Source organism: Drosophila obscura, unplaced genomic scaffold (assembly GCF_018151105.1).
Source record: "Drosophila obscura isolate BZ-5 IFL unplaced genomic scaffold, ASM1815110v1 contig_24, whole genome shotgun sequence".
NCBI lineage: Eukaryota > Metazoa > Arthropoda > Insecta > Diptera > Drosophilidae > Drosophila > Drosophila obscura.
In genome coordinates, this window is record NW_024542811.1 from 35,764 (window position 1) to 61,372 (window position 25,609).

Sequence of the window (25,609 nt, forward strand, 5' to 3'; positions counted from 1 at the left end):
TGATGATTCTGGTGTTAAATTAGACCCCATGTCAAGCACATGAGCACATTTCTACCATGGTATTTAAGGCCATGGCCGTGCTTGGGTTTACAAACAGGTTGTGAAAGGATTATAACGAATACTCTCTATATCTCGCTTGTTCGTCCGATTTTAGAATACGGCTTTTATGTATGGTACCCTGGGTACAAAATAAACCAGGACTGTATAGAATAAGTACAGAAAAACTGTTTACTTTTAGCTCTGCGTGGCCTCAACTGGGATGCAAGTGTGAGATTGCCACCTTACCCTAATAGATTGTCTTAAAAAACTTTCCATCCTTACTTAATCGTAGAAAAATGCTTGGTGTAATTTGTATGCACAACTTGATCAAGGGTGGTGACGTAGATAGCCCTAACTTGTTGAGACGTAGAAACGTCAAGACTCCTATTAGATTCACCAGAAATTATATTTTTTTGTTCCTTCCGCTTATGCTCCGACATTAATTCATATATATATCTATTATATTATATCTACTACTATTTCCCTCCCTCTTCTAAAATCACTAGAACTAACGTACCTTACCCGTAATTAGTATTTTTTATTTTTATTTTGAATGCATGTTTAGCTCTATTTGTTGTCTTTAGTTAAAATTTTCCTCGAATATTAGTCTAACATCTATCTTTCCAGCATGTTCGCGACCTTCACTCGGTTGGGCGGGAGGAGGGCTGCTTTTTTGTTTAGGATCCGAGAGTAACAAGCTTCGGCTTGGTGTCGCATGGGCCACTAAATGTCGCAGTCATTGCATATCAACGTCAAAAGCTAGTTAAGTTTAACCGTTTATGAAGGGAAAATCTTAATTTAGTTAGAAAGATCCAAAAACGGTCATGATTCGAAACAAGAATGTATTGGACGATTCAATCAGGTTACATATACAATGTTTTAAAAAAGTACCGATTTAAACACTTACCGTTTGTTACCTTCAAAGTCTTCTAACTCTACTCTAAGAGTGTACTCCTCATTGTTTGTCAACATATAAATATTTTCATTTCCCAACCAAAACTCCTTTGCTGGTTCACCAAATCCATTTTTGTAATCTGCCCAATCTCTATTAAAATTTTCCCGTGGCTCTCCAAAGTCATCACGTCTTTGAATTACCTAAAATTAAAATAATTAATGGAAATTTTTTTTTAAACTTAATTGAAAGTAAATTTGATGAGATGAACATTTTTACCGTCCAGCCTCCATCAGAAATGTCCTGTTCACAGTAAACTTTCAAAAACCAATATGTTGTGCCTCGAATTTGTAGGTAAAAAACTCCAGAACTTTTCATTCCGGCATTCAATAAGTCCACACAGGAGAATCCCTATAATCATACAATTGGATAAGTTCAATATATTTATATAAATAAAAGAAAGTTGGGTAAGTTACGATTTTAGTAAGTCATTAACGCCTGGGCTGATTTTAATGATACATATTTAATCTGTTGGGTTAGTCTTCGCAAAGCGCATATATAAAATCGGAAAGGCGACCGAGGCTCGGAAATTTTTTTTAGTATTTTTATATTTTCAGCTGTCAGCTACAACGTATCAGCTATCACAGTATACCGTTGTGCTTATCGTTTGAAATTGTATTAATTTAAATATGATTGCTAAATTTATTACGCTTTGCATCCTTTCGATCGGATTAATAGAACGCGCGTAGTTTGTGAGAATTGTGGCAATGTAAAGTTTGAGGCAGAAAAGGCGGAAGCATGGCCGTAATGGTGTTGCTCTGCCATTTAATGTCCTCACCGTACATGAAGTGAATTTTTAAAAATTTATGTGCTTCGGGCATTGGCACCAATGGGCCCATGATGAATTGAATTGACCATTTTCCGAAGATTTCTGTTGCTTCGACCGATTTCCTTTGGGTCAGGAATTGGAAGTGCGAATAAACTTCAGGAACAGGTTTGAATCTATATCCGTGCCGATGAACAACCCGTTTACGGGTTCTGTTGGTGTCGCAATTTCCTGTAGTGCGCAAAAAATTTCATCTGACTCATGTTGGAATTTAAAACATATCAAAAGTGATCTTTCACAGGTCAAGGACAGATAGATTGACTGCTTCAAACGTTCCTTTCTGCATTCAAAACATGAAGCGGCGCCACAACCTTGATACCGCAATAATACCTATGATGGTTGTTCAGAGCAGAAGCCATTAATGCTTTTAAAATATTTCGTATCATCTCATCTAATATTTCTTATCCGAATGCTCTGAATGTATCTGTTGTCACGCTCATGTAGATTAAACTCTCAGAGCATAAACGCACATACATATGTACCCATCTAACAGATTATATATCAGTACTTCACCCGTTTCTTGGTCGCAGCCCAAATAACCGTCGAACGCCCAGCATCGCATCGTAGTAAGAATTGTCATAGAGAGCGCACCATCACTTCGGTTTGCCTTATATACATACAGTTTAAAGCTCTACAAGAAGTTCACGGCCTCGGCCTCTAAACATTGTAAATTGAAACGAGAAGGAACGTATGAGTCGCTTCTGGGGACGCGACTCTACTTATACCCGTACTCAGTCAGTAAATACATTTTTGAGCTTATGATTATTTAGAAATTTAAAATTAACGAGAAGGAACGTGTAGTCGCTTCTAAAGACGCGACTGTACTTATACCCGTACTCAGTCAGTATTTACATTTTTGAGCATGATTTTTTAGAATATTAGAATTAAAAAAAAAAATTTTACATTTTACATTTTTTTGCTACATCTGTTATCTACATCTACATATATTATGTATCTTCTACATCTAACATGTAGATTGTACATGTACCATTTAGATTCTACATCTCCTCCGCTAGGGGTTGCTCGCGCACTGAACGCGGCAGAGTGTGCGAGCGAGAAGGAAAATGAGTTGCACGGTCGTTGGCAGGAGGGGGCAGAGGAAGCAAAAAAGAGTTAAGGGTTATGTTAGATTTGTGGTAAAAGTGGATGTGTGTAACGCAGAGAAGGAAACGTTTCCGACCCCATAAAGTATATATATTATTGATTTGCATCAATAGCCGAGTCGATATAGCAATGTCTGTCTGTCCGTCTGAGCTATAAAAGCTAGGGCAACAAAATTTGGTTTCCAGACTCATGTGATATCCCACTGCTACAAGTGTATTTCAAAATTTCGCCCCGCCCACTTCCGCCCACACAAAGGACGAAAATCTGTGGCAGGCACATTTTCAAAGATACGATAAAACTAAAAACGCATTATCGTAGAGAATGCCCATATCTACCAGACTGCCAAATTTGAATCAGATCGGATCATACTTATAGCCAGAATGACGAAATTAATTTTCAGTTGCTTCCCCTGCCCCCTCCTTCCAACGACAACGCAACTCATTTTCCTTCTCGCTCGCACACTCTGCCGCGTTCAGTGCGCGAGCAACCCCTAGCGGAGGAGATGTAGAATCTAAATGGAACATGTACAATCTACATGTTAGATGTAGAATAGACATTGTATATGTAGATGTAGATAGCAGATGTAGAAAAAAAAAGGAAAATGTAAAAATTTTTTTTTTTCTAAAATTCTAAAAAATCATAAGCTCAAAAATGTATATACTGACTGAGTACGGGTATAAGTAGAGTCGTGTCCCCAGAAACGACTCACACATTCCTTCTCGTTCTGATAGATATGGAGATTTAAAATTTTTTAAAGAATTATGGTTTTGTTTCTATGACAGAACTTTTTTTTGAAAAATTTTTGAAGTCTGGTATTTTTTTTTAAGCTTTTTTTCAGAGGAAGCTCTTGTTTTTTTCACATAACTCTAGTATCTTACGTCTGGTTGTAAAGAACTTTGCTATTTTAAAAATATAATTAAAACCGCTAGAAGTTAATCCTAAACACTTTGTGATTACAGCTTACCGTCTGGGAAATATAAAGCAAATATAAAAACTCAGGAAAAGTCGAAAAAAAATTATGTCCTGTGTCCTCTATTTTTTTGTTTATAGGTGCATTAATTTGGCGTCGTTCAAGGTATCGCTCATTAAAATCTATGGAGAGACTTGGGCAAATGTTAACCAAATCTAAAATATGGAAAAAATGAACAAAAAATACCTTTTGGAAGGTTGTGAGCCCAATTCCCATTTGGAACAAAGGAACGCGATCAGGTACCAAATGTACAACCCTTTTTTGCATTTCATGTTGCGCTTTGTTCATCCAATTAGCGCTACCTCTGAAAAAAGCTTAAAAAAAAATACCAGTTTTCAAAAATTCTTCAAAAAAAAGTTCTGCCATAGAAAAAAAAAAATATCATCAAACCATTTCTAAGCCCCAAATCTTTAAGAAAAAGTTCGTTTTGTTCCTTGAGGAAAAATCGTGTTGAGTAGTGTTATAAGCCCCTTGCTTGTAGCACTAGGAAATACAATAAACAAACAATACAATACAATACAACGTATCGTGGTGATAGAATAGATATACATGAAAATATAGCGAATCAAAGTTTAAATTTTTAGAGTTTCTGCAAGTATGGACTTTTAAAACGAGAAGGAACGTGTGAGTCGCTTCTGGGGACGCGACTCTACTTATACCCGTACTCAGTCAGTATATAAATTTTTGAGCTTATAATATTTTAGAATTTTAAAATAAAAAAATATAAAATTTACATTTTTCATTTTTTTTCTACATCAGTTATCTACATATACTATGTATATTATTCATCTAAAATGTATATTATACATGTACCATTTTTTATTTATTTATTTATTTCAATTAACAATTATCTGCTAATTATGGAATAGGAATAAAAAGGAAAAAAAAAAACAAACTAATTATATATGTACTAGACAGAAAGGAAAGATACAATTTACACATTTTCTAAACTAAGGTAATGATAAATGTTAAATATAATTTTTTCAAGGGATAATTCGGGGGATATTAAATGGTACAAGTAATTATAATTATTGCATAAAACCCGGAAAGGTTCATGCTGGGAGTAATTAGATCTACATATGGATAATCGGATGGGGCGGAAGGTACGGGTTGGTCTGGAGGGAACCGAAAAATCGATTCGTCCCAAAAGCGTTTGGGAGTTCACAATCCCGAGAATGAGCTTATGCATGAATACCACGCCATTGCAAATTCTGCGATGGTGTAAAGAGGGTAGATTCAGTAGTTTTAGCCTAGATAGGTATGGTGGAAGGAGTCTGTCAGAGTCCCAGTTTAGATGTCTAAGGGCGAATATTAAAAATTGTTTTTGAACGGATTCAATAATAATTTGTTGCTCCTTGTATTGTGGACTCCACACACAAGAACAATACTCCAATATCGGGCGAACCAACGAGACGTACAGTGCTTTAGTTATATACGGATCGTCAAACTCTTTTGACCAACGCTTAATAAACGCTAGAACTCCCTTAGCTTTGTTAACAGTTGAAGCAATATGGCTATTAAAACATAGCTTGTGATCGAAAAGGACTCCTAAGTCATTTGATGTGGAGATTCGATCCAGGACATGGTGTGCTAGAGAATAGGAGACCAAATGTGGTGCACGGTTGTAGGCGAGTATGCAAGTACCAGTCGGAGAAGGAAAAACAAATTTTAACGTCATCAGCATACATTAAAGTAACTGAGTGCAAAATAACTTGGGTCAGGTCGTTCACAAACAAATTGAAAAGAAGCGGACCTAAATGACTTCCTTGAGGAACTCCAGAGGTTACTTTGACAACAATCGACAAGACATTGTTAAACAACACACGCTGTGTGCGATTCGACAGGTACGATGATATCCAATTTACAAGATTTGTGGGAAAACCTAATAAAGAGAGTTTATGGATCAGTAAAGTATGATTAACAGAATCAAAAGCTTTACTGAAATCTGTAAAAATGACGTCAGTCTGCAAGCCACTTTGAAATCCTCGGTTGATTAGAGACGAGAATTCTAAAAGGTTAGTAGATGTTGATCGATGTCTAAAAAAACCATGTTGCGTCGGGGATATAATGCTAGAACATGCGTGTTGCAATTGACGAGTAACAAGGTGCTCGAGCAACTTCGGAATGGCAGACAGTTTAGCAATACCACGATAATTTTCGATATTAGATCTGGACCCTTTCTTGTGAAGAGGAATAAGGTAGGATTCATTCCAGATCATGGGGAGGCGAGAATGCTCCAGGGATAAATTAAATAAGAAGGTCAAAGGATGAGTTAGGGCTTGAGCGCAGTATTTTAAAATACAGCTCGGAACTTTATCTGGACCCGCAGAGAAACAGATGTCAATTGATGACAACCCTTCGAAGACTGTACTTTCATCAAGGAAGGGAAGAAACACGTTATTTACATGATGTAGATGATATGGATAAGGGGTGGAGGAGTCATAAGTATCCGAGGAGTACGTCGATTGAAAGAAGGTGGCCAATAAATTTGCAATTCCTTCATCTGAAGTTTCAGTTTTAGACTGTAACTGAAGGGAAGAAGGGAACGCGTTAGACTTGCGTTTCGAGTTGACGAACGAAAAGAATTTTTTGGGATTACTACGGAAATTTTTGCCACATTGGGAAAGATATACGTTATAACATTTCTTATTGACCGTAAGAAATTGAGAGCGAACCGAAGAATATTGAGCAAAGACAGACAAAGAACCAGTTATCTGGTACCTTTTGTAGAGCCGAGATTTTTTATTTTTTAGGTAAGACAGATACTTGGAAAACCACGGAGGCTTAGAGGATACAAATACGGTGACTTCAGGGACGTAGGTATCGAGGGCAGAGTATAATGTTTCGTAAAACAGATTGACAGTAGGCTCTATATGAGATGAGGACTGAAGAAAGGACCAATCAACTTGCGAGAGATGTAGACGAAGATCGATAAAATTAGTTTTGCGAAAACATTTTATACGACTTTTTGAAGGTAAAATGGTGTTAGTAATAGAGACCTCGAAAAATATAGATAAAGTAGGATGATGCGGATCTTCAGGAAAAGATATCGGATTGCCTCTTAAAACCGTTGTACGAGAGGCATCGCTGACAAAGATGAGATCTAACAGTCTATCTATATTATTTCTGACAGAGTTAATTTGGGCAAGCGAGACGTCAGTTACCCCTTCGACGAAATCATGTTGACTTCCAGGTAGCAACATGTTTGAATCATCCTGTTGCCAAGATAGAGATGGGATGTTGAAGTCACCCATAACTAGTATCTGATCAGCACAGCCTAAAGCAGAAACTACAGATTGAATTGTAGAAAGGTGGTTCAAATAAACAACGGCATCAGATCTGGGTGGGATATAAGAACAGGTCAAAAAGATATATGCTGTTCCAATACGGATTTTGACTGCAACGAATTCGATACCATGGATGTTATTGAATGGAAACAGCTCGGATGCAAATGCCGTTTTCACTGCAAAAAGAACCCCACCAGCGAATGATGGACGATCCATTCTATAAGTGGTGAACTTGTGGACGAGAATTTCATGATCGGAGACAGAGGAGTTAAGCGTCGAATTCAAAAGAGGCACTGTCCGTATGTATTTTAGACAATTTACCTAAAAGACTGCGTACGTTCTGATATTGGATGGAGAAATGGTTCCTTAGTTTTTTGAAATCTTAGGGAGAGTAACTCGAGGATTCTGGGCAGAGTCTCTAGGCAGAAATTCATGCATAATAGTGTGCTCAGGCCATGCAGCCGGTTCCAAAGCTTTGGATACAAGAGAATCAGGAAGAAGAATTTTGAAAGATGAGATATTACGCTTATGTGTAAAATTAAATTTAGTTATAATAAAGTTATCCGGCGGCGATTGAAGATAAGAGCTTAGATGTAGTTTGAAATCATCCGGTGTGGCTTCGGGAATAAGACGAGAGACAAAGATTGCTTTGCGGGGGACCACCGCGCTGAGTGGAACACCGGAAAAGCGAGCTGGTGGAGCTACTCCTAAAAGTCTCCGGGCGGGAGCTGAGGAGCTAGAAGAGGCTGCCGATCCATCACCATTCACCATTCATTTATATTCTACATCTCCTCCGCTAGGGGTTCCTTGCGCACTGAACGCGGCAGAAAGAGAATGAGCGAGCGAGAAAGAGAATGAGTGGTTGGTTTTTTTGCAGGAGGGGGCGGGGGAAGCAACAGGAAATTAATTTCTTCATTCTGGCTATAATTATGATCGGTAGATATGGGCATTCTCTACGATACTACGTTTTTAGTTTTATCGTATCTGTAAAATTGTGCTTGCCACAGATTTTCGTCTTTTGTGGTGGTGGAAAGAGGCGGGTGGAAATTTTGAAATACACTTGTAGCAGTGTGATATCACATGAGTCTGGAAACCAAATTTGGTTGCTCTAGCTTTTATAGTCTCTGAGATCCAGGCGCTCATCAAGACGGACGGACGGACGGACAGACAGACATGGCTAAATCGACTCGGCTATTGATGCTGATCAAAAATATATATACTTTATGGGGTCGGAAACGTTTTCTTCTCTGCGTTACACACATCCAATTTTACCACAAATACAGATTGACAGGGGTATCCCTTAACTCTTTTTTGAGTACGGGTATAACAAATTGGTTCGTTGGGTATGGTTTTATTTTCAAACATGAACTTTTTGGCGGCATCTATTCTTAACAAAATAAGCTTCTAATAAATAAAAATGTAAAGAACGCCAACAGTACAATGTTTTTAGTAAATATATACCACCTTACACATATATCACAAAGCAATTTTTGTATTTGGTATGTAATTCCAATTTTGCTAAATGTAAAATTCAAAAATGGCAAAACAAGCATTGCTTGGTGGGCCAGCAAAGGTGACACGGTAAAATGTGATTTTTGGTCGGTTGGCCAACCATTTTTAGATCAGCCGTCTCTCCATAGATTTTAATGAGCAATATTTTAAACGACGCAGAATTAATGCACCTATACACCAGGATATTTTTTTTTCGACTTAATTTTTGTAAGCTTAACGGTAAAATTAAATCACCAAGAGTTTGGGTCTAATTTATAGCTGCATCAATTAGCTTTACAGAATGGCAAAGTGTATTACAACCAAATGTAAGCTACTTAAGATATGTGAAAAGGAGCGCTACCTCTGAAAAAAGCTTTAAAAAATACAAGACTTCAAAAATTCTTAAAAAAAAAGTTCTGCCATAGAAAGTAAAACAAAATTTAAAGCTCCCAATCTATCAGAAAAAGTCGGTTTGGTTTGAAGCGGAAAAAAAAGTTCAGTTTTGTTGAATAGTTTAATTATTGTCTGCCATATTGGCCGAATCGACCACTGTGCGACGGGATAAATATAATTTGAGGGCGTACTTACTCAACAGCACAAACACACGACGCACAAAATAAATAGATAAATTATGCGTTTAATAAGCATGCAGGCTCGGCTAGAATAGATTTTGTAAAAGTTTATTTTGAAATCATGGAACAATTTGGACTGCAAAAAAAAAACAATAATGAGAACGAGCAAAAACGAAAAAGCTGTACTAATTAGCTTTTCTTTGGGTGTAATAATGTATGTATGCCACGAGACGAGAACTACTGAAAAAACTTTCATAAATACCATTTAAACGAGAGGGAACGTTGTGAGTCGCTGCTGTGGTCGCGACTCTACTTTTATACCCGTAATCAATCAGCATATACAATGCATATACAATACATACGTGAGCTTATTTATTTATGTGAAATTTTTAATTATTTTATCTGTTTACATTTTTTAGCTACATCCGTCATCAAAGGGAGCACAAGGCAGAGGGTTTGCGAGAGAGAAAGAGTAGCGCTGCAATCCTGGAATGGGGTGGGTTAACAACTATCTTCAGAATTGTGGATGTCCCAAATTTTCGGTCTTTGCTGGGACGGGGAGAAATTTTGAAATTCACTTGTAACAGTGTGATATCACATGAGTCTGGAAACAAAATTTGGTTGCTCAAGCTCAAGACAGACATGGCTATATCGGCTATTGATGCTGATCAAGACTATATATACTTTATGAGGTCGAAAACGTTTCCTTCTCTTCGTTGCACACATCCACTTTTACCACAAATACAATATACCCCTTAACCAAAGACAATACGAGCATGTGCGTACTTTTGCAAGCGGACGATTTTCGAGACGAAAACCTTTTTATGAGTTGAGAAACGAATTTATTTACCGGCGTTGAATACGTCGCACGCTGAATACCCTAATGACAATTATTCCAATGTTAAGTCATGTATTAAATATATTTTTTATTTTTATATAAGTATATTCGATCATTATTATCTTTAAAGAAATTATCATTGGAGGGATATACACAATATAAGAGTTTTTTAATATTGGGGTGGTAAGCCGGTTGCAAAATTAACTTATAGGCTGTTAACATTGGACCTGCGTCATGCTTCTTTGCATCGCAGTTTCTTTACATAGGTTAAACATAGGGCCCTAGTGGTGGCAAAAAGTTGCGTCAGTCTCTGATTCATGTGGATCTATTCGATATATTCGATTGCTTTTGCGCAACAACAAAAAATTGTAGATCAAAAATTAAATTTTGTCGCTAAAAATTTATGATTGTGCAAAAAGGTGCAAATATACATAAAATCATTAAATAAAATATTTGAAACTGATTGTTATATTATCATACGACATTTTTGTGACCTCCTGATGACATTAAGACACTGCTGGAGACGAACTTCGATGGTTTTCATAATTTGAAGAGGAACTCCCACAAACTCTACAAAGAAATGTCTGAAAATAATAAATAAATATGAGAATCAATTCTCTTTCGTCCATTTTCTTGTCGTCTTGCATAATTCTGTTGCTTTTCCAAAATTTGTTTTTCTTTCCTTGTCATCCAGCACCCAAATCAAAATTCAAGACGCACGTCTGCCAATGTAAACGGCATTTTACACTTATAAAGTGAAGGGTATATTTCGACAGCGCTGTAGCTGACAACGACTCGGCTCGGCTGTCTCAGCGGCAGAGAAACAACTTCGTGTGCCTTCGTATGTTGTATGCATACAAAAGAGCGGCTGGTTCTAAAGCGCTCTCTCTCTCTCTAAAAAATTGCAAAATAGCCTGGAGCCAGCTCTAAAGCCAGCCTGCAAAATTCGTGTGCAACAATTTCGTATGGCGTTATGTATCTTATATTGTCTTTACCTTAACTCTTCGAGTACGGGTTCACTACAGATTTTTTGAGCCCCTAATATGTATATTAAGAAAAATATATTTTTTCGGAGATATTTTATGGAGATATTTATTTTGTAACAGATTATGTGGACGGTCAAGCAGAGCAGATTAAGGGTCAAGGTGACTAACAGCAATAGATGATAGTGCAAGTGAGGAATAGAGGATCACAAGGTCGAATAACAAAAATTGGACGATATAGCAACAGACGGAAGGGAATAGGGCTGGAGTGGAGTGGACAAGAAACTACAGAAAAACTTCTCATCAGTTAAGCGTCTTGACGTATTCGTATCGACAGAAGAATTAAAGTGGAAAATCATATTGACAATGGGATCAGGCAGGTGTAAAATGGACTCGAAAATCGTGTTCCTATCATAGCTTACAATGTTGCGACAGTCGATTTTCTGGAGAGGTATCATATATAACGCGCTTCGTAATGGTTTTGATGCAGAGAAAAACGTTCGAAGAAGCAGTCAAACAGATATTGACCTGCAATGCTTTTTCGTCAATCGCCAAAAACGCATACTATACAGGCGTAAGTTATCGAATGACAAGAAACCAAGATTCAGTAATCCGGATATAAGGTGAGAAAATGGCGCTGAATTCCGGAAGCGGAACTTATCACTTATATTGAATGGACTCGAAACTATCTTCGTTCGAGTTACTCTTGTTTAGGAATTTTTTCACCTGAGGCAAAAAGAAGGGAAGATGTGTGCTAGCTTTAGACATACAGTTGTGTTCAATGAAATATTAGTGCCGCACCTCACTACTTTCAAAACTCTTTTTGAGATATTTCTAGTCCTTCAAATTGAACAAGTGATACCTTTACGGAAAGCCTCTAATGTAAGCATTAGAAATCACGTTACATTTGCATTCCATCTTCTTGTTTTTCATGACATTAGACAACTACCCATGATATCTGCTGTTTAATGAAAGAGTAGTGCTGGGCTAAATTAATTTTTAAAAATGAATAAACAAAGCAAAATAATTTAAATAAGTCACCACCCGTAAGCTCAATTTGGTTATTGAATAATTTGATGAAAGAAAGTTTTGGACATAGCGGTACTTTTGATTTTGAAGCGTTGAAGAAATCATTGCTCGGTCCAGAAGAGGAGGCCTAAGAGTTAGACTAAAAACTTAAGGCAGGAGGTATAATGGGATTGAAAACTAAGTTGTAAGCACTCTCACTATTGTATTTAACCCAATTAACTAAAAGAAGTAGACTGGAAATCGATTTTGTATGCGAAAAACTTATTTTTTAGAGGTTGGTCGGCAATGGTCGAAGGCAAGAAGTCCCAAAAAGCTCCGCGTTTGGATCTGAGAGTACATAGGTGCACGACTTCAGTTTGGAAAAACGCATGTGGAATGGCCTGTGTCACAGTGACAAAAATACTTTTGACTAATGATAGTAAAGTTGTATTATTTGGTAAGATAGACTCAAAATAATATGTTTGGCATTCACAGAAATACGATTACCACCCAAAATCATGAAAAAATATCGTTGGGCATGCTAGGCTGAGCCACTAACCATACAGTATATAGATGTGCCAGTTCATACAACGAAAGGGGCGCAGCTGAGGTTTCTCTCCCAGCACCCCCAGGTCTTGAAATACTGAAAAAAATACAAAATAAAGGAGGGCCCCAGATTGATGGTTGCCCAGGGCCCGGTTGAGGGTTGATCCGGCCCTGAATAGGTCGCTACATCACATCAGCCCTCAAAACAAAACGAAAAACCAATTCAAGCGGCCAACAATTGTAGAGCTCACACACAAGCACACTATGTGTGAATACATGGCACACACACATTTACGTAACCTGGAAACGAAACTCAAAAACAAACTCAAAACTGTTTCGGAAAATAAGAATTGATACAAAATTTTGTGTCTGTTTACACACATACATTTGCAATTCACAGCTTGCTTTCGCATCTCGTCATGAATCGAACATGTCGAAAAAATGCCGAACGTCTCAGGCCCACGACCCGAACGTCTCAGCACCACAGCCGAATGGTCCCAGCACCCTAGCCGAAGACCTGGGGGTGCTGGCAGAGAAACCTCAGCTGCGCCCCTTTCGTTGTATGAACTGGCACATCTATATGTTGTATGGTTAGTGGCTGAGCCTTATGGGACCCAGCTCATATGAGCTAGTACTTTCTAGCCTGGCGTTTGAGTATTGTATGGTTTTGAGCGAAACTGTGTATGTAGGCATACTTTAGAATATATTACATTCATATTACAGTTGAAAAATTCCTGCTAAAAGGATATTTTAACCGGATAATGACTTGAAACACCCATAAAAGCTCGCTAGGAATTAATTGTTATCGGAAAAGATCGACGTTTTGCCATGGGCAACTGTCCAACTGGATATTAATCTCATCGAAATCTTATGGGAGAATACCAAATACACAAATACACAAAAAGAGTTTTGAAAGTGATGAGGTGCGTCACTACTATTTCATTGAACACAGCTGTATGTAGGTACTTCTCATTCAATAACACTAGTCGACACGACATTTCCGCTGTGGCCCAAAATTACTTTTTCTGATAGATTTCGAGATTTAAAATTTTTAAACAAATTATATAAATTCCTTCTGAATAAAGGCTCAAAACATGTTAAAACTAACATAATAAATAATAAAACTAATAAGAATATTATAATATTATAAAAAAGTATCAATGTGATAAGTCCATCTGATCAATAAGAAAATTGATAACATTATAAAAATTTGGTAAAGCTAAAATTTGTTTCGACTCTATTTAAAAAAAAAAAGATTGCTCCTCGACTTTATCATTATTAGAAGCGTGCGTCGGATTAAAAAAATTATGTGAAATTAAGAATTGTAACAGATTTGGCTGGTCAATAAGGCCCGAGCATAAATGTGTGAGCTCTTTTAAAGTTATTGTAAAAAATGTTTAAGTTCCAGAGATGATAGAAAACAACGAATGATATACACATTTATGCAATAAACAATAATCTTTAATGCCTAAATTAATGTAAAAAAGTTACTGTTGCTATCTCTATTTTGCGTTTTCGGTAAATGAAAATGATTCTGATAACACTACCCGACACGATCTCGCCGCTTCGAACAAGACAACTTTTTTTTTGAAAGATTTGCGGCTTTAAACGTGCATAGTGATAATTACCGCACAAAAATCATTATTTTTGCATTTTAAAACTATGCCCATACGGTAAGCTGAAATCAGAGTTTTGTCGAGTAGTGTAATAATTATAATTGTAATAATAAACTCCGATAGATATTTATATGGGCTACAAAATATTTGATAATGTTGATCTACAATTGACGGGAGTTTATGTTTGTGTTAACTTAAACTATAATTTAATCTTGGGACAACATCCTGAAAAAGATTCGAAAATTTTAGTCGTGAATAAAAGAAATGTTTGTTTTTTTAAGTACCTAAAAAATGCTCAGCTTATAGTTCATCCCTAGTCTGGCCTTTTGTACATGAACATGAGTAACTTAAACTTAGATTTTCCATTCCTGGCAGAACTTTGACTGGCGATATAAGGCGATTGCTCCATTCTTTAAATAATGTCATGTGATAACAATAAATGTGCTGAGGTAGAAGGTTTTCGTCAACAAATTTCCGCGCAGCCAAAGTGATTTCCTTTGCACGTATGTCGTTGTCTTTTGCCCATCTGATTTTGTCTATGATATCGCTAAGATCTCTCTTAATTGGCACATAATGTTTGTATGGAAGCAGTTTGTTATAAAAATGCTCATAGTAGTGCGATTCTTGTTTAAACACTAAAGAACCACCAGCAAGGAGGTAGGGGAGCCGATATGCTGCCACTGCTCCATCAATATTTAGCTGATATTTATACTAAAAATATATATATGAGTGTGATGTAAAGCGGAGCTTTTTTTACATACCCTGAAAAACTCCATAAATGATATATGAGGCACTCTGGGACCATATTTTTGTTCTTCATTGCGAAAAAAGAAAAAGTTTGTAATGGATGCATTTATCAAGTCAGGAAATTTCCTCCCTAACTCGATTAATTTTAGTCTTTCTCGCCTGGAATCTCGACCGCGAAAAAACCCTTTCTCTTCTTTGTTGTCCCATGGAATATCAGTTTGCTGAACTGAAAGCATATCCAACATAACTCGTCCCATGTTCTCCAACGTCGACTCAGTTATATCGTACGTCGGTAACGTAATGTCATAACTATCGTCACTTCCACACCAAGAAAATATGGGATAAGGTCCTGAAGTTCTTTGTTGGCCACCTTTTCTTGATAGAGGCCAGTCACCAAGATTTAAATAAAATTCCATTTCAGGTAATAAAACTACACGTGCAAGCGCTGATAACGTTGCGTCCATAAACATCTTAAAGCCAGTATATTTACCAAAACATTTTCTCCAAATTTGTTGTTGTTTGACTACATAGTGGCATAAAGAAATACTTTCTGGAGCGTTATACCGTTTTAATAAATTCTCTCTAATGGCGCTAAAGTTTACGCGTTTAAATAAATGTAAGTCCCAAGATATCTGTTTGTCTTTTGAAAAATCCGAACATCTATTATTCAATAACCAAAGATCTAAGTCCTGAGGACAGTAGCATCGCTCTGAATATACTTTATTCTGTATATAATACGGAGACTGTGCCACGTGCGAAGAATTGTGTTTGACATTAATTTCCACTTGCTCGCACCAATCCACAATCGTGTAGCGAACAATAATAGATCCATCTTCGCGGTCAATATAATTTATATTGGATCTGCATTTTCCATCCTTGGAATAGCCGTCGATGCTGACTTGAAAATTTGTATGTGGCATGGACATTCTGTGAATAATTTACTTTAATACTTTCTGGATATACATTTTAGACTTACGTACTTTTTACCACTACTGTCGATGGCATGAATAAAAAAATATCTTGCTGGCAAAACAATATCGTCAGGGTTGAGTCCAGGTCCCCACACCTGAGATTTTGCAACATCTATAATTTGCTTTTGACAACTTGATAGTAACAAACAAGTTGATATTACGCAGTATTGAACCGAAAACATTTGTTTTTTATTTCGCAAAACAAACATAGAATTTGCATAAGCGATGTACATTGTACAATAACTGATGAATTATCTGGCTAGAGATGTGAGATAATATCGATAGATTTAAATAATAAATAAGTTCTAGTCGATGCGATGTATGGTCGCATTCTGCTACAGCTTAAGCCTAGTACTCAGATTGAAAAACTGTTTGCCAGCAAACAGCATATAGCACTAATTTCAGGTAAAATTAGTTTTGAGTCTTTTTGGTCAAACGGCTGCAAGTTGACCGTTTATCCATAGATTTTATTGAGCAATACCTTAAACGACGCCTAATTCGTCTATCTAAAACTAAAAATTTTGGCCAAGAACTACGTGTTTTTGTTTTGCGCTCCGCATTTTCCTTTTGTTTAACTTAAACAGCCGGTGTTTTTATCTATAATTTAACTCTCTAACTAACTTACATTAAAATCATACTTTTACCGCGGGTGCATGCCTGATAATTGTGTAAAAAAACAACTTATTTAATAAATTTTGTGCGTCGGTTAGTCGTGTGTTTGTGTTGTTGCTTTTCGTAAATACGCCCTCTCATTACATTAAGCCGCTCTTTGTCGTAGTTATTGCCGTCTATCACTCTCTCTATCACCTAACTCTCAATAACTGTTCTTTCGCTCTCGCTCTTGTAACTTTTTGTGCAGTAACGCTCTCACCTATAAGCTGTTGCTGCAACCACTCTCCCCTCTCATCTTTTACTGATTTCGCTTTAAGCATTGCTCTAAGCATTTGCTCTGCACAGTGGTCTGATTGCTATTTGTTTTGAACTTTTTTTTCCCGAAGTAAAAAAAAATAAAAGACATAAATATTGAATTTTCTGTCGTCTGTGCCAAAAAAACCTGCAAGAAGCAGATCACCCATGACCAGCCCAATATCCCCTGCTGGCTTTGCGAAAGCGTAGTGCACGAAAAATGTGTAGGGATCTCGGGCCGTGTAGGAGATGCCATTTCCCAAAATAACGGCCTGCTTTATAGTTGTGAGGAATGCCGTGCTGTGGAAAACGACATGCGTTCGTTCATGAGGCAGACGCGGAGTGGCTTCAAAGAGCTGATCGTAGGCTTTAAACAGCAATATGATCGGCTCTTGGCCATGGACAGTCAGTTCAGCAGCTTACAGCTGCTGGCTGAGTCTCCGAGGCGCAAGAAGTCTACTCCACGGGACTTGCAAGTGCCGACTGCCTCATGTCCGCCGGCAGCCGAAAAACTTACTCCGACCACTCCCTTAGTTCAGCAGTTGATTACGTTTGCTACTCCAAGGGCCACGATCGCTGCTGGCGATGCAGATTCGGGAGCCGAATGCGTCACATCGGAGAGTATGCAGGTAGACATGTATGTAGCGACCGTGTCCGTCGAGTCCGCACACAACTTCTTAACTATCGCATAAGTTTCGCTCCCACCAGCTAATAGGTGTCAAAGACCACCGGATACTGGCATCACAGGTACTAGGCCTGTGGTGCCAAAACCACTGGTGGGAGTCCCACCAAAGCGACAAGTTTTTGTCTCGCGGCTAGCCCCTGACCTCACATCCAATGATGTAACCGCTTTTATACAAAGCAAAATAAAAGCCGTCGGCTTAAAGGTGGAAAAATTTAACTTTTCTTACGCCAGGGAGATATCTTCCTTTAAGATTAGCGTCTCCCCGACTCAATTTGACACCATTTGTACCGCCAAGTTTTGGCCGGAGTATTTGGTCGTCAAAGAGCACTCTTTTTCTTGAGAGTCTCGCATTCTCGTCCCATGTTATTGTGTTTACCGAGACCTGGTTAAAGCCGGACATCCTTAGTTCCGAAGTTTTAGCAGGTCGGTACACAATTTTTAGAAATGACTGTTCGTCTCGACGTGGAGGTGGGGTCTTCATTGCAGTGGACTCAAACTTCATGTCGGAACATTTCATGGTCCAGGTTCATTTTCACAGGACCCTAAAGAGTTTTACAGCTTCGTAAATAGTAAGCGTAGAACGTCCGCACATCCATTCTCGCTATCATTTCTCAATATGTCAGCAAACAATGATCAGGCAATTGCCGATGTTTTTGCCAAATTTTTCCAAACAACCTATTCTCATGAAAGCTACTCTGGTCAGTCGTATACATACAGTTTACCAAGGTCGTGGCATTTCAGCCCTGTTAAATGAAAGCTCACTGCTTCATGATCTTCGACTTCGGTTTTTTCACCAGGTCCCGCGGTTCCCAGCTGTGTACCAGGTACTGTGCCACTCTGTGTGGACCCCTGCTTAAACTATTCACCCTATCCACTAACTCTTCATGGTTCCCCCATCTGAAGGATCTTTTATTATTCCGCTCCATATGAAAGTAACAAGTCTGATGCAAATAAATATGGGTATATCTGGTTATCCGCTATTACTAAAATGTTTGAAAAAATGTTAACTCCTCATTTGCAACATCTCTGCAAATCACTTATATCCGCTCACCACGGATTTATAGGCGACGATCAACAACCACAAATTTATTAGAGTTTACCTCTTTTATCATTAAAGGCTTTCAAGGTAACTTGCAGACGGATGTCATTTACACTGATTTTAGTAAAGCATTCGATTCTGTAAACCATTCCCTGTTAGCACAAAACTTGCTTTTTAGGGTTTCCGCCTAATCTTTTGAGTGGTTTCTAGCTACCTTCGTTCTAGGTCTCAAAGGGTCCTCAACCCCTCACCTGTTAAGGTTACTTCGGAGTACCCAGGGTAGCCATCTAGGCCCCCTACTATTCACACTCTTTATAAATGTTCTGCCTTCAGTATTAACACACTCGAGTACTCATGTATGAGGATGATGTGTGTGGTTCTGTGTCCAGTATAAGGACATTTCATTTTACTCTCGCTTGCAATCCGATCTCAATAACTTTCAATCATGGTGTTGTGCAAATATGTTACACCTAAATGCCTTGAAATGCAAAGTAATGACATTTCATCGCTCTAGGCCCTTTTTGGCTCCATATAGCCTCTGCAGTGGTTCTCTTGAGAGAATTACCTTGGTTGATGATCTTGGTATTAAACTAGACTGTTTAACCCAAAGTTAAAGTTTTCTGAACACATTTCTACCATGGTAAATAAGGCCATGGGCGTGCTTGGGTTTATAAAGAGGTGGTCAAAGGAATTTGACGACCCCTATATAACGAAGACTCTCTATATCTCGCTTGTTCGTCCGATTTTAGAGTACGGCTCTTGTGTATGGTGCCCCCAGTACAAAGTACACCAGGACCGTATAGAATCAGTCCAGAAAAACTTTTTACTTTTTGCTCTGCGTGGCCTTAACTGGGATGCAGGTGTGCGACTGCCATCTTATCCTCGTAGATTGCTTTTAATAAACCTTCCAACCTTAGTTAGTCGTAGAAAAATGCTTGGTGTGATTTTTATGCACAACCTGATCAAGGGTGACGTAGATAGCCCTGACTTGTTGAGCCGCATAAACTTTACGATTCCTATTAGATCTACTAGCAACTTCATTCCTTTGTTCCTTCCGCTTTGTAGATCGAATTATTCCTTGCACGAACCATTTAGGGTACTTTGCTCGGACTTCAATTCCCTCTACCACATAATATAAACTACTAATTCCCTTCCTCTTCTTAAATCTCTAATACTAACATACCTTTCCCGTAATTAGTTATATTTTTTAGCTATCTTTGCATGTTTAGCTCTTTGAGTTGTGTTTAGCTCTAATTTTCCTCGAATTTTAGTCTAACACCTATCTTTCCTGCATGCTCGCGATCGGTTCGGTAACACGCGTCGCGTGTCATGCGGCAGCGCCCCTCGGTCGGTTGGGCGGGAGGAGTGCTGCGTTTCTGCCTGGGTCCCGCGCGTAACAGTCTTCGGCTTGGTGCCGCATGGGCCACTTGATGGTGCAGTCATTGCATATAAACGTCCAGACTATTTGTCTTAATATTAATAAAATATTTCATTTGGTTTTTTGTACTCTTATTGCAATGTTTGCTTCGTGTTGGCTGGAAAAATATATCAAATTGATATAATTTTCGATGTGGGTCTAAACATACCAAAAAAACAAGCAAATACTTCGGATATTTTACCAGTATATACCGACCTTTTTTTTTTGTTGATCTGAGTACTGCCTTCCGTATAGAGCCTAGAAAACAGTTTTTGTCGTAAAAAATTTCTTATCGGCTTCATACGAATATCAACCCTGATTGTGTTCGCGAGGTGTTTTTTTTTGATCTGAGTACTAGGCTTTAAGAAAAATCGTATCTTTTAGCCCGTTTACACTATGGTTAAAGTTTTGCGTTTTGGGCAAATCTCTGTCTTTTATAGGTTTCTAGCCTTTTCACACTGGCGACCATCCATTTCGGGGATGAGCCGTTCGCACGATTCTATGCGATATGTATTTGATAAATTTCAAATGCAAACATAAATATTTGACATTCAAAACAAAAAATCGGAATTCACTACGAAAATGTAAACAATGACAGACAGGAAAATGGTAAAAAACAACAACAAAACATCTGATATTTCAGAATTTTCTCAGTCACAAAACTCGGTTTGTGGACTATCCTCTGTGATCCTCTAATTTATGAATGCTCTGCAAAACTCATGTAGGATATTGCACACGCTATGGGTTGACAGTCTTCCGACTATTCTGTACTCAGAAAAAGAGCACAAAGTATACGGCTAAAACATAGCTTTAAAAACGCCTCGTTGTTTTCGGGTACATCTTTCTCCCCAAATTTCCCAAACCGCTTCTCAACAAAAATAGAATATATGTATATTTGTATTTAAAACATTGATTTGATTTAGTAGAAGCAGTCACAAATGACCACGCTTCAGTGTTTTCAAAATAGATATCTTTTCCAATAAATTCTCTTCTTCAATGTTATCATCATTTTCATGTCCACCAACATGATTAGATTCTGCTTGAATATATTTTGGCGCTGGATCACATTCACAACCATTGCAATATTATTAATATTTATTTAAATTATAAAAGTAATCAAAATTTCCGCAGCACCAAATTGTGTGCATCAGCTGATTTTCATGGATGGTGGATGGTCCTAGTGCGAATCGGTGTTTCACACCTTTCAAAAACTCCCACCCTTCCCCTGGGATGGGCTCAGTGTGCAGATGATATAATATAAGCAGGAACCACAAATACCTCAGGTCCAATTTATAGCTGCACATATTATCTATTCAGAACAGGGACCGAAAAAAAAATCCACTTAAAGAAACATTAAAAATGGTAGAAAACTTCAAATTTGAGTTTTTATCTTCAGATATATCAATTCTATTACCTCGAATCAAAATTCGTAAAAGGTAATACAATTTTGTTCCCAGCCTAATACTTTTTGTGGATATCTGCGCTGCAGGTTTTGAGTAAAAATTATGAGAGTGCAAGCAGTTACCAAATTGCGGTTTTTAAATTTAACAAAATTTTTGGGAGTGTATTGATAATTCTAAGTATGAGGAAGTGATATACTCATCTCGGTATACAACCTAATTATACCCGTACTCAAAAAAGAGTTAAGGAGTATATTAGATTTGTGGTAAAAGTGGATGTGTGTAACGCAGAGAAGGAAAATTTTCCGACCCCATAAAGTATATATATTCTTGATCAGCATCAATAGCCGAGTCGATAGAGCCATGTCCGTCTGTCTGTCCGTCTGTCCGTCTTGTTTGACGCCTGGATCTCAGAGACTATAAAAGCTAGAGGAACCAAATTTTGTTTCCAGACTCATGTGATATCACACTGCTACAAGTGTATTTTAAAATTTCGCCCCCCCCCCCGTCGGCCTCCGTGCCGATCGTCGGTTTGCCGTGGCCGCCCCCCCCCCCCCCCCCCCCCGCCCCGCCGCGTTCAGTGCGCGGCAACCCTAGCGGAGGAGATAGACAATGAACTGTACAATCTACTGTTGTGTAATATACTTGTTGTTGTATCAGCAAAAAGTAAATGTAAATTTTAAATAAAAAAATCTACCATAATGGTTATACCAGTCGGGTATAGTAGAGTCGCGTCCCCAGAAGCGACTCACACGTTCCTTCTCGTTTTTTTTCTCGTGCAAAGTACAAAATGACTGTCTCACATTGTTTTTATTTTAAATTGTTTAAAAAAAGTTCTTCTAATAGAAAAAAACCATAATAATTCTTAAAATAAACGAGAAGGAACGTGTAAGTCGCTTCTGGGGACGCGACTCTACTTTTATACCCGTACTCAGTCAGTATATGTTCGTTCTCTTTCGTAGTGACCAGACGTGTTTTTGTTTTGCGCTCCGAAATTTCCTTTTATTTTGCTTAAACAGCCGGTGTTTTCATCTTTTTTTTATCTTTAAATTAACTCTCCTACTAACTAAAATTAAAATCAATCTTTACCGCGGGTGCATGCCTAATAATTCTGTAAAACCACAACTTACATGATTAATTTTTTGCGTCGGTTAGTCGTGTGTTTGTGTTGTTGCTTTTCGTAAGTACGCCCTTTCATTACATTTACCCGCTCTTTGTCGTAGCTTTTGCGGTCTATCACTCTCTCTCTCTATCACCTAACTTTCAATAACTGTTTTTTCTCCCTCCCTCTTGTAACTTTCTGTGCAGTAACGCACTCACTAATAAGCTGTTGCTGCAACCACTCTCCTCTCTCATCTTATTTTTACTGATTTCGCTTTAAGCATTGCTTTAAGCATCTGCTTTGCATCTATTTGTTTTGAACTTTTTTTTTTCTCGAATTAAAAAAATAAAAGACATGGAATTTGCTGCCGTCTGCGCCGAAAAAACCGGCAAGAAGCAGATCACCCATGACCAGCCCAAAATGTGTAGGGATCTCGGGCCGTGTAGGTGATGCCATTTCCCAAAATAACTGCCTGCATTATAGTTGTGAGGAATGCCGTGCTGTGGAAAACGACATGCGTTTGTTCATGAGGCAGACGCGGAAAGGCTTCAAAGAGCTGATCGCAGGCTATAAACAGCAATATGATCGGCTCTTGGCCATGGACAGTCAGTTCAGCAGTTTACAGCTGCTGGCTGAGTCTCCGAGGCGCAAGAAGTCTACTCCACGGGACTTGCAAGTGCCGACTGCCTCATGTCCGCCGGCAGCCGAAAAACTTACTCCGACCACTCCCTTAGTGCAGCAGTTGATTACGTTTGCTACTCCAAGGGCCACGATCGCTGCTGGTGATGCAGATTCGGGAGCCGAATGCGTCACATCGGAGAGTATGCAGGTAGACATGTATGTAGCGTCCGTGTCCGTCGAGTCCGCACCCAACTTCTTAACTATCGCATAAGTTTCGCTCCCACCAGCTAATAGGTGTCAAAGACCACCGGATACTGGCATCACAGGTACTAGGCCTGTGGTGCCAAAACCACTGGTGGGAGTCCCACCAAAGCGACAAGTTTTTGTCTCGCGGCTAGCCCCTGACCTCTCATCCAATGATGTAACCGCTTTTATACAAAGCAAAATAAAAGCCGTCGGCTTAAAGGTGGAAAAATTTAACTTTTCTTACGCCAGGGAGATATCTTCCTTTAAGATTAGCGTCTCCCCGACTCAATTTGACACCATTTGTACCGCCAAGTTTTGGCCGGAGTATTTGGTCGTCAAAGAGTTTAGGGCTAAGAAAAAGAATAGGCCCCCCATAACTCTTTCTAGTAGTCAGACCAGTGCTCCATCTCCATCTCCATCCTCATCTTCCACCTCAATTTCTACTCATTCAAAAACTTCCTCTTCTTTAAGTTACCTACCAGAATGCTAGAGGCTTGCGTAGTAAGCTTAGCACTCTTTTTCTTGAGAAACTCGCATTCTCGTCCCATGTTATTGTGTTTACCGAGACCTGGTTAAAGCCGGACATCCTTAGTTCCGAAGTTTTAGCAGGTCGGTACACAATTTTTAGAAATGACTGTTCGTCTCGACGTGGAGGTGGGGTTTTCATTGCAGTGGACTCAAACTTCATGTCGGAACATTTCATGGTCCATGTTCATTTTCACAGGACCCTAAAGAGTTTTACAGCTTCGTAAATAGTAAGCGTAGAACGTTCGCACATCCACCCTCGCTATCATTTTTCAATATGTCAGCAAACAATGATCAGGCAATTGCCGATGTTTTTGCCAAATTTTTCCAAACAACCTATTCTCATGAAAGCTACTCTGGTCAGTCGTATACATACAGTTTACCAAGGTCGAAGCCCCTTGTTAAATGAAAGCTCACTGCTTCATGATCTTCGACTTCGGTTTTTTCACCAGGTCCCGACGGAGTTCCCAGCTGTGTACTCAGGTACTGTGACGACACTCTGTGTGGACCCCTGCTTAAACTATTCACCCTATCCACTAACTCTTCATGATTCCCCCCATCTGGAAGGAATCTTTTATTATTCCGCTCCATATGAAAGGTAACAAGTCTGATGCAAATAATTATAGAGGTATATCTGAGTTATCCGCTATTACTAAAATGTTTGAAAAAATTTTAACTCCGCATTTGCAACATCTCTGCAAATCACTTATATCTCCGTCTCAGCACGGATTTATAAGGCGACGATCAACAACCACAAATTTATTAGAGTTTACCTCTTTTATCATTAAAGGCTTTCAAAGTAACTTGCAGACGGATGTCATTTACACTGATTTCAGCAAAGCATTCGATTCTGTAAACCATTCCCTCCTAGCACAAAAACTTGACGTTTTAGGGTTTCCGCCTAATCTTTTGAGATGGATTTCTAGCTACCTTCGTTCTAGGTCTCAAAGAGTCCTCTTCAAAAACTCCTTTTCTTCACCTGTTAAGGTTACTTCTGGAGTACCACAGGGCAGCCATCTAGGCCCCCTACTATTCACACTCTTTATTAATGATCTGTTAGATCTACTAGAAACTTTATTCCTTTGTTCCTTCTGCTTTGTAGATCAAATTATTCCTTGCACGAACCATTTAGGATCCTATGCTCGGACTTCAATTCCCTCTACCATATAATATGCACCACTAATTCCCTTCCTTTTCTTAAATCTTAGCTTCTGTTTAGCTCTTTGAGTTTTTTTTAGCTCTAACTTTCTTTGAATTTTAGTCTAACACCTATCCTGCATGTTCGTGATCGGTTCGGTAACACGCGTAGCGCGTCATGCTGCTGCGCCCTCGGTCGGTTGGGTGGGAGGAGGGGCTGCGTTTCTGCCTGGGTTCCGCGAGTAACAGGCTTCGGCTTGTTGTCGCATGGGCCACTTGATGGTGCAGTCATTGCATATCAACGTCCAGACACATACAAAAAAATATAAATTTTTGAGCTTATAATTTATGTAGAATTCAAAAAAATTGTACATTTTACATTTTTTGCTACATGTATATTCACATGTACAATTTGGATTCTCCGCAAAGGTCACGCACTGCACAGGACAGAGGGAGTGCGAGCAAGAAAGAGAACGAGTGGCGTGGTCTCTTGCCGGAGGAGGTGGGGAAAGCAACTGAAAATTAATTTCTTCATTCTGGCTATAATTATGATCCGATCTGATTCAGATTCGGCATTCTGG

At 38.6% G+C, this 25,609-nt stretch overlaps 2 protein-coding genes across 5 annotated transcripts in view; both read right to left on the minus strand.

Moving 5' to 3' along the window:
- The window catches only part of LOC111077067, a 70,995-nt gene that overhangs the window by 22,383 nt on the left and 23,003 nt on the right, over window positions 1–25,609 (minus strand). For all 4 annotated transcript variants that reach the window (XM_041594233.1, XM_041594230.1, XM_041594231.1 and 1 more), the window contains 2 exons: window positions 1,211–1,342; window positions 947–1,134 (listed from right to left, as the gene is read on the minus strand). In XM_041594233.1, coding sequence (XP_041450167.1) covers window positions 947–1,134; window positions 1,211–1,342 — 320 coding nt within the window. The remainder of the gene's footprint in view (window positions 1–946; window positions 1,135–1,210; window positions 1,343–25,609) is intronic.
- Window positions 14,056–16,201, minus strand: LOC111077068 (protein O-glucosyltransferase 2-like). The gene is made up of 4 exons (XM_022371201.2): window positions 15,960–16,201; window positions 14,994–15,906; window positions 14,517–14,943; window positions 14,056–14,457 (listed from the first exon to the last, which is right to left on the minus strand). Exons 1-3 carry the CDS (start codon window positions 16,181–16,183, stop codon window positions 14,533–14,535), a joined length of 1,548 nt encoding a protein of 515 aa, XP_022226893.2. The 5' UTR covers window positions 16,184–16,201; the 3' UTR covers window positions 14,056–14,457; window positions 14,517–14,532.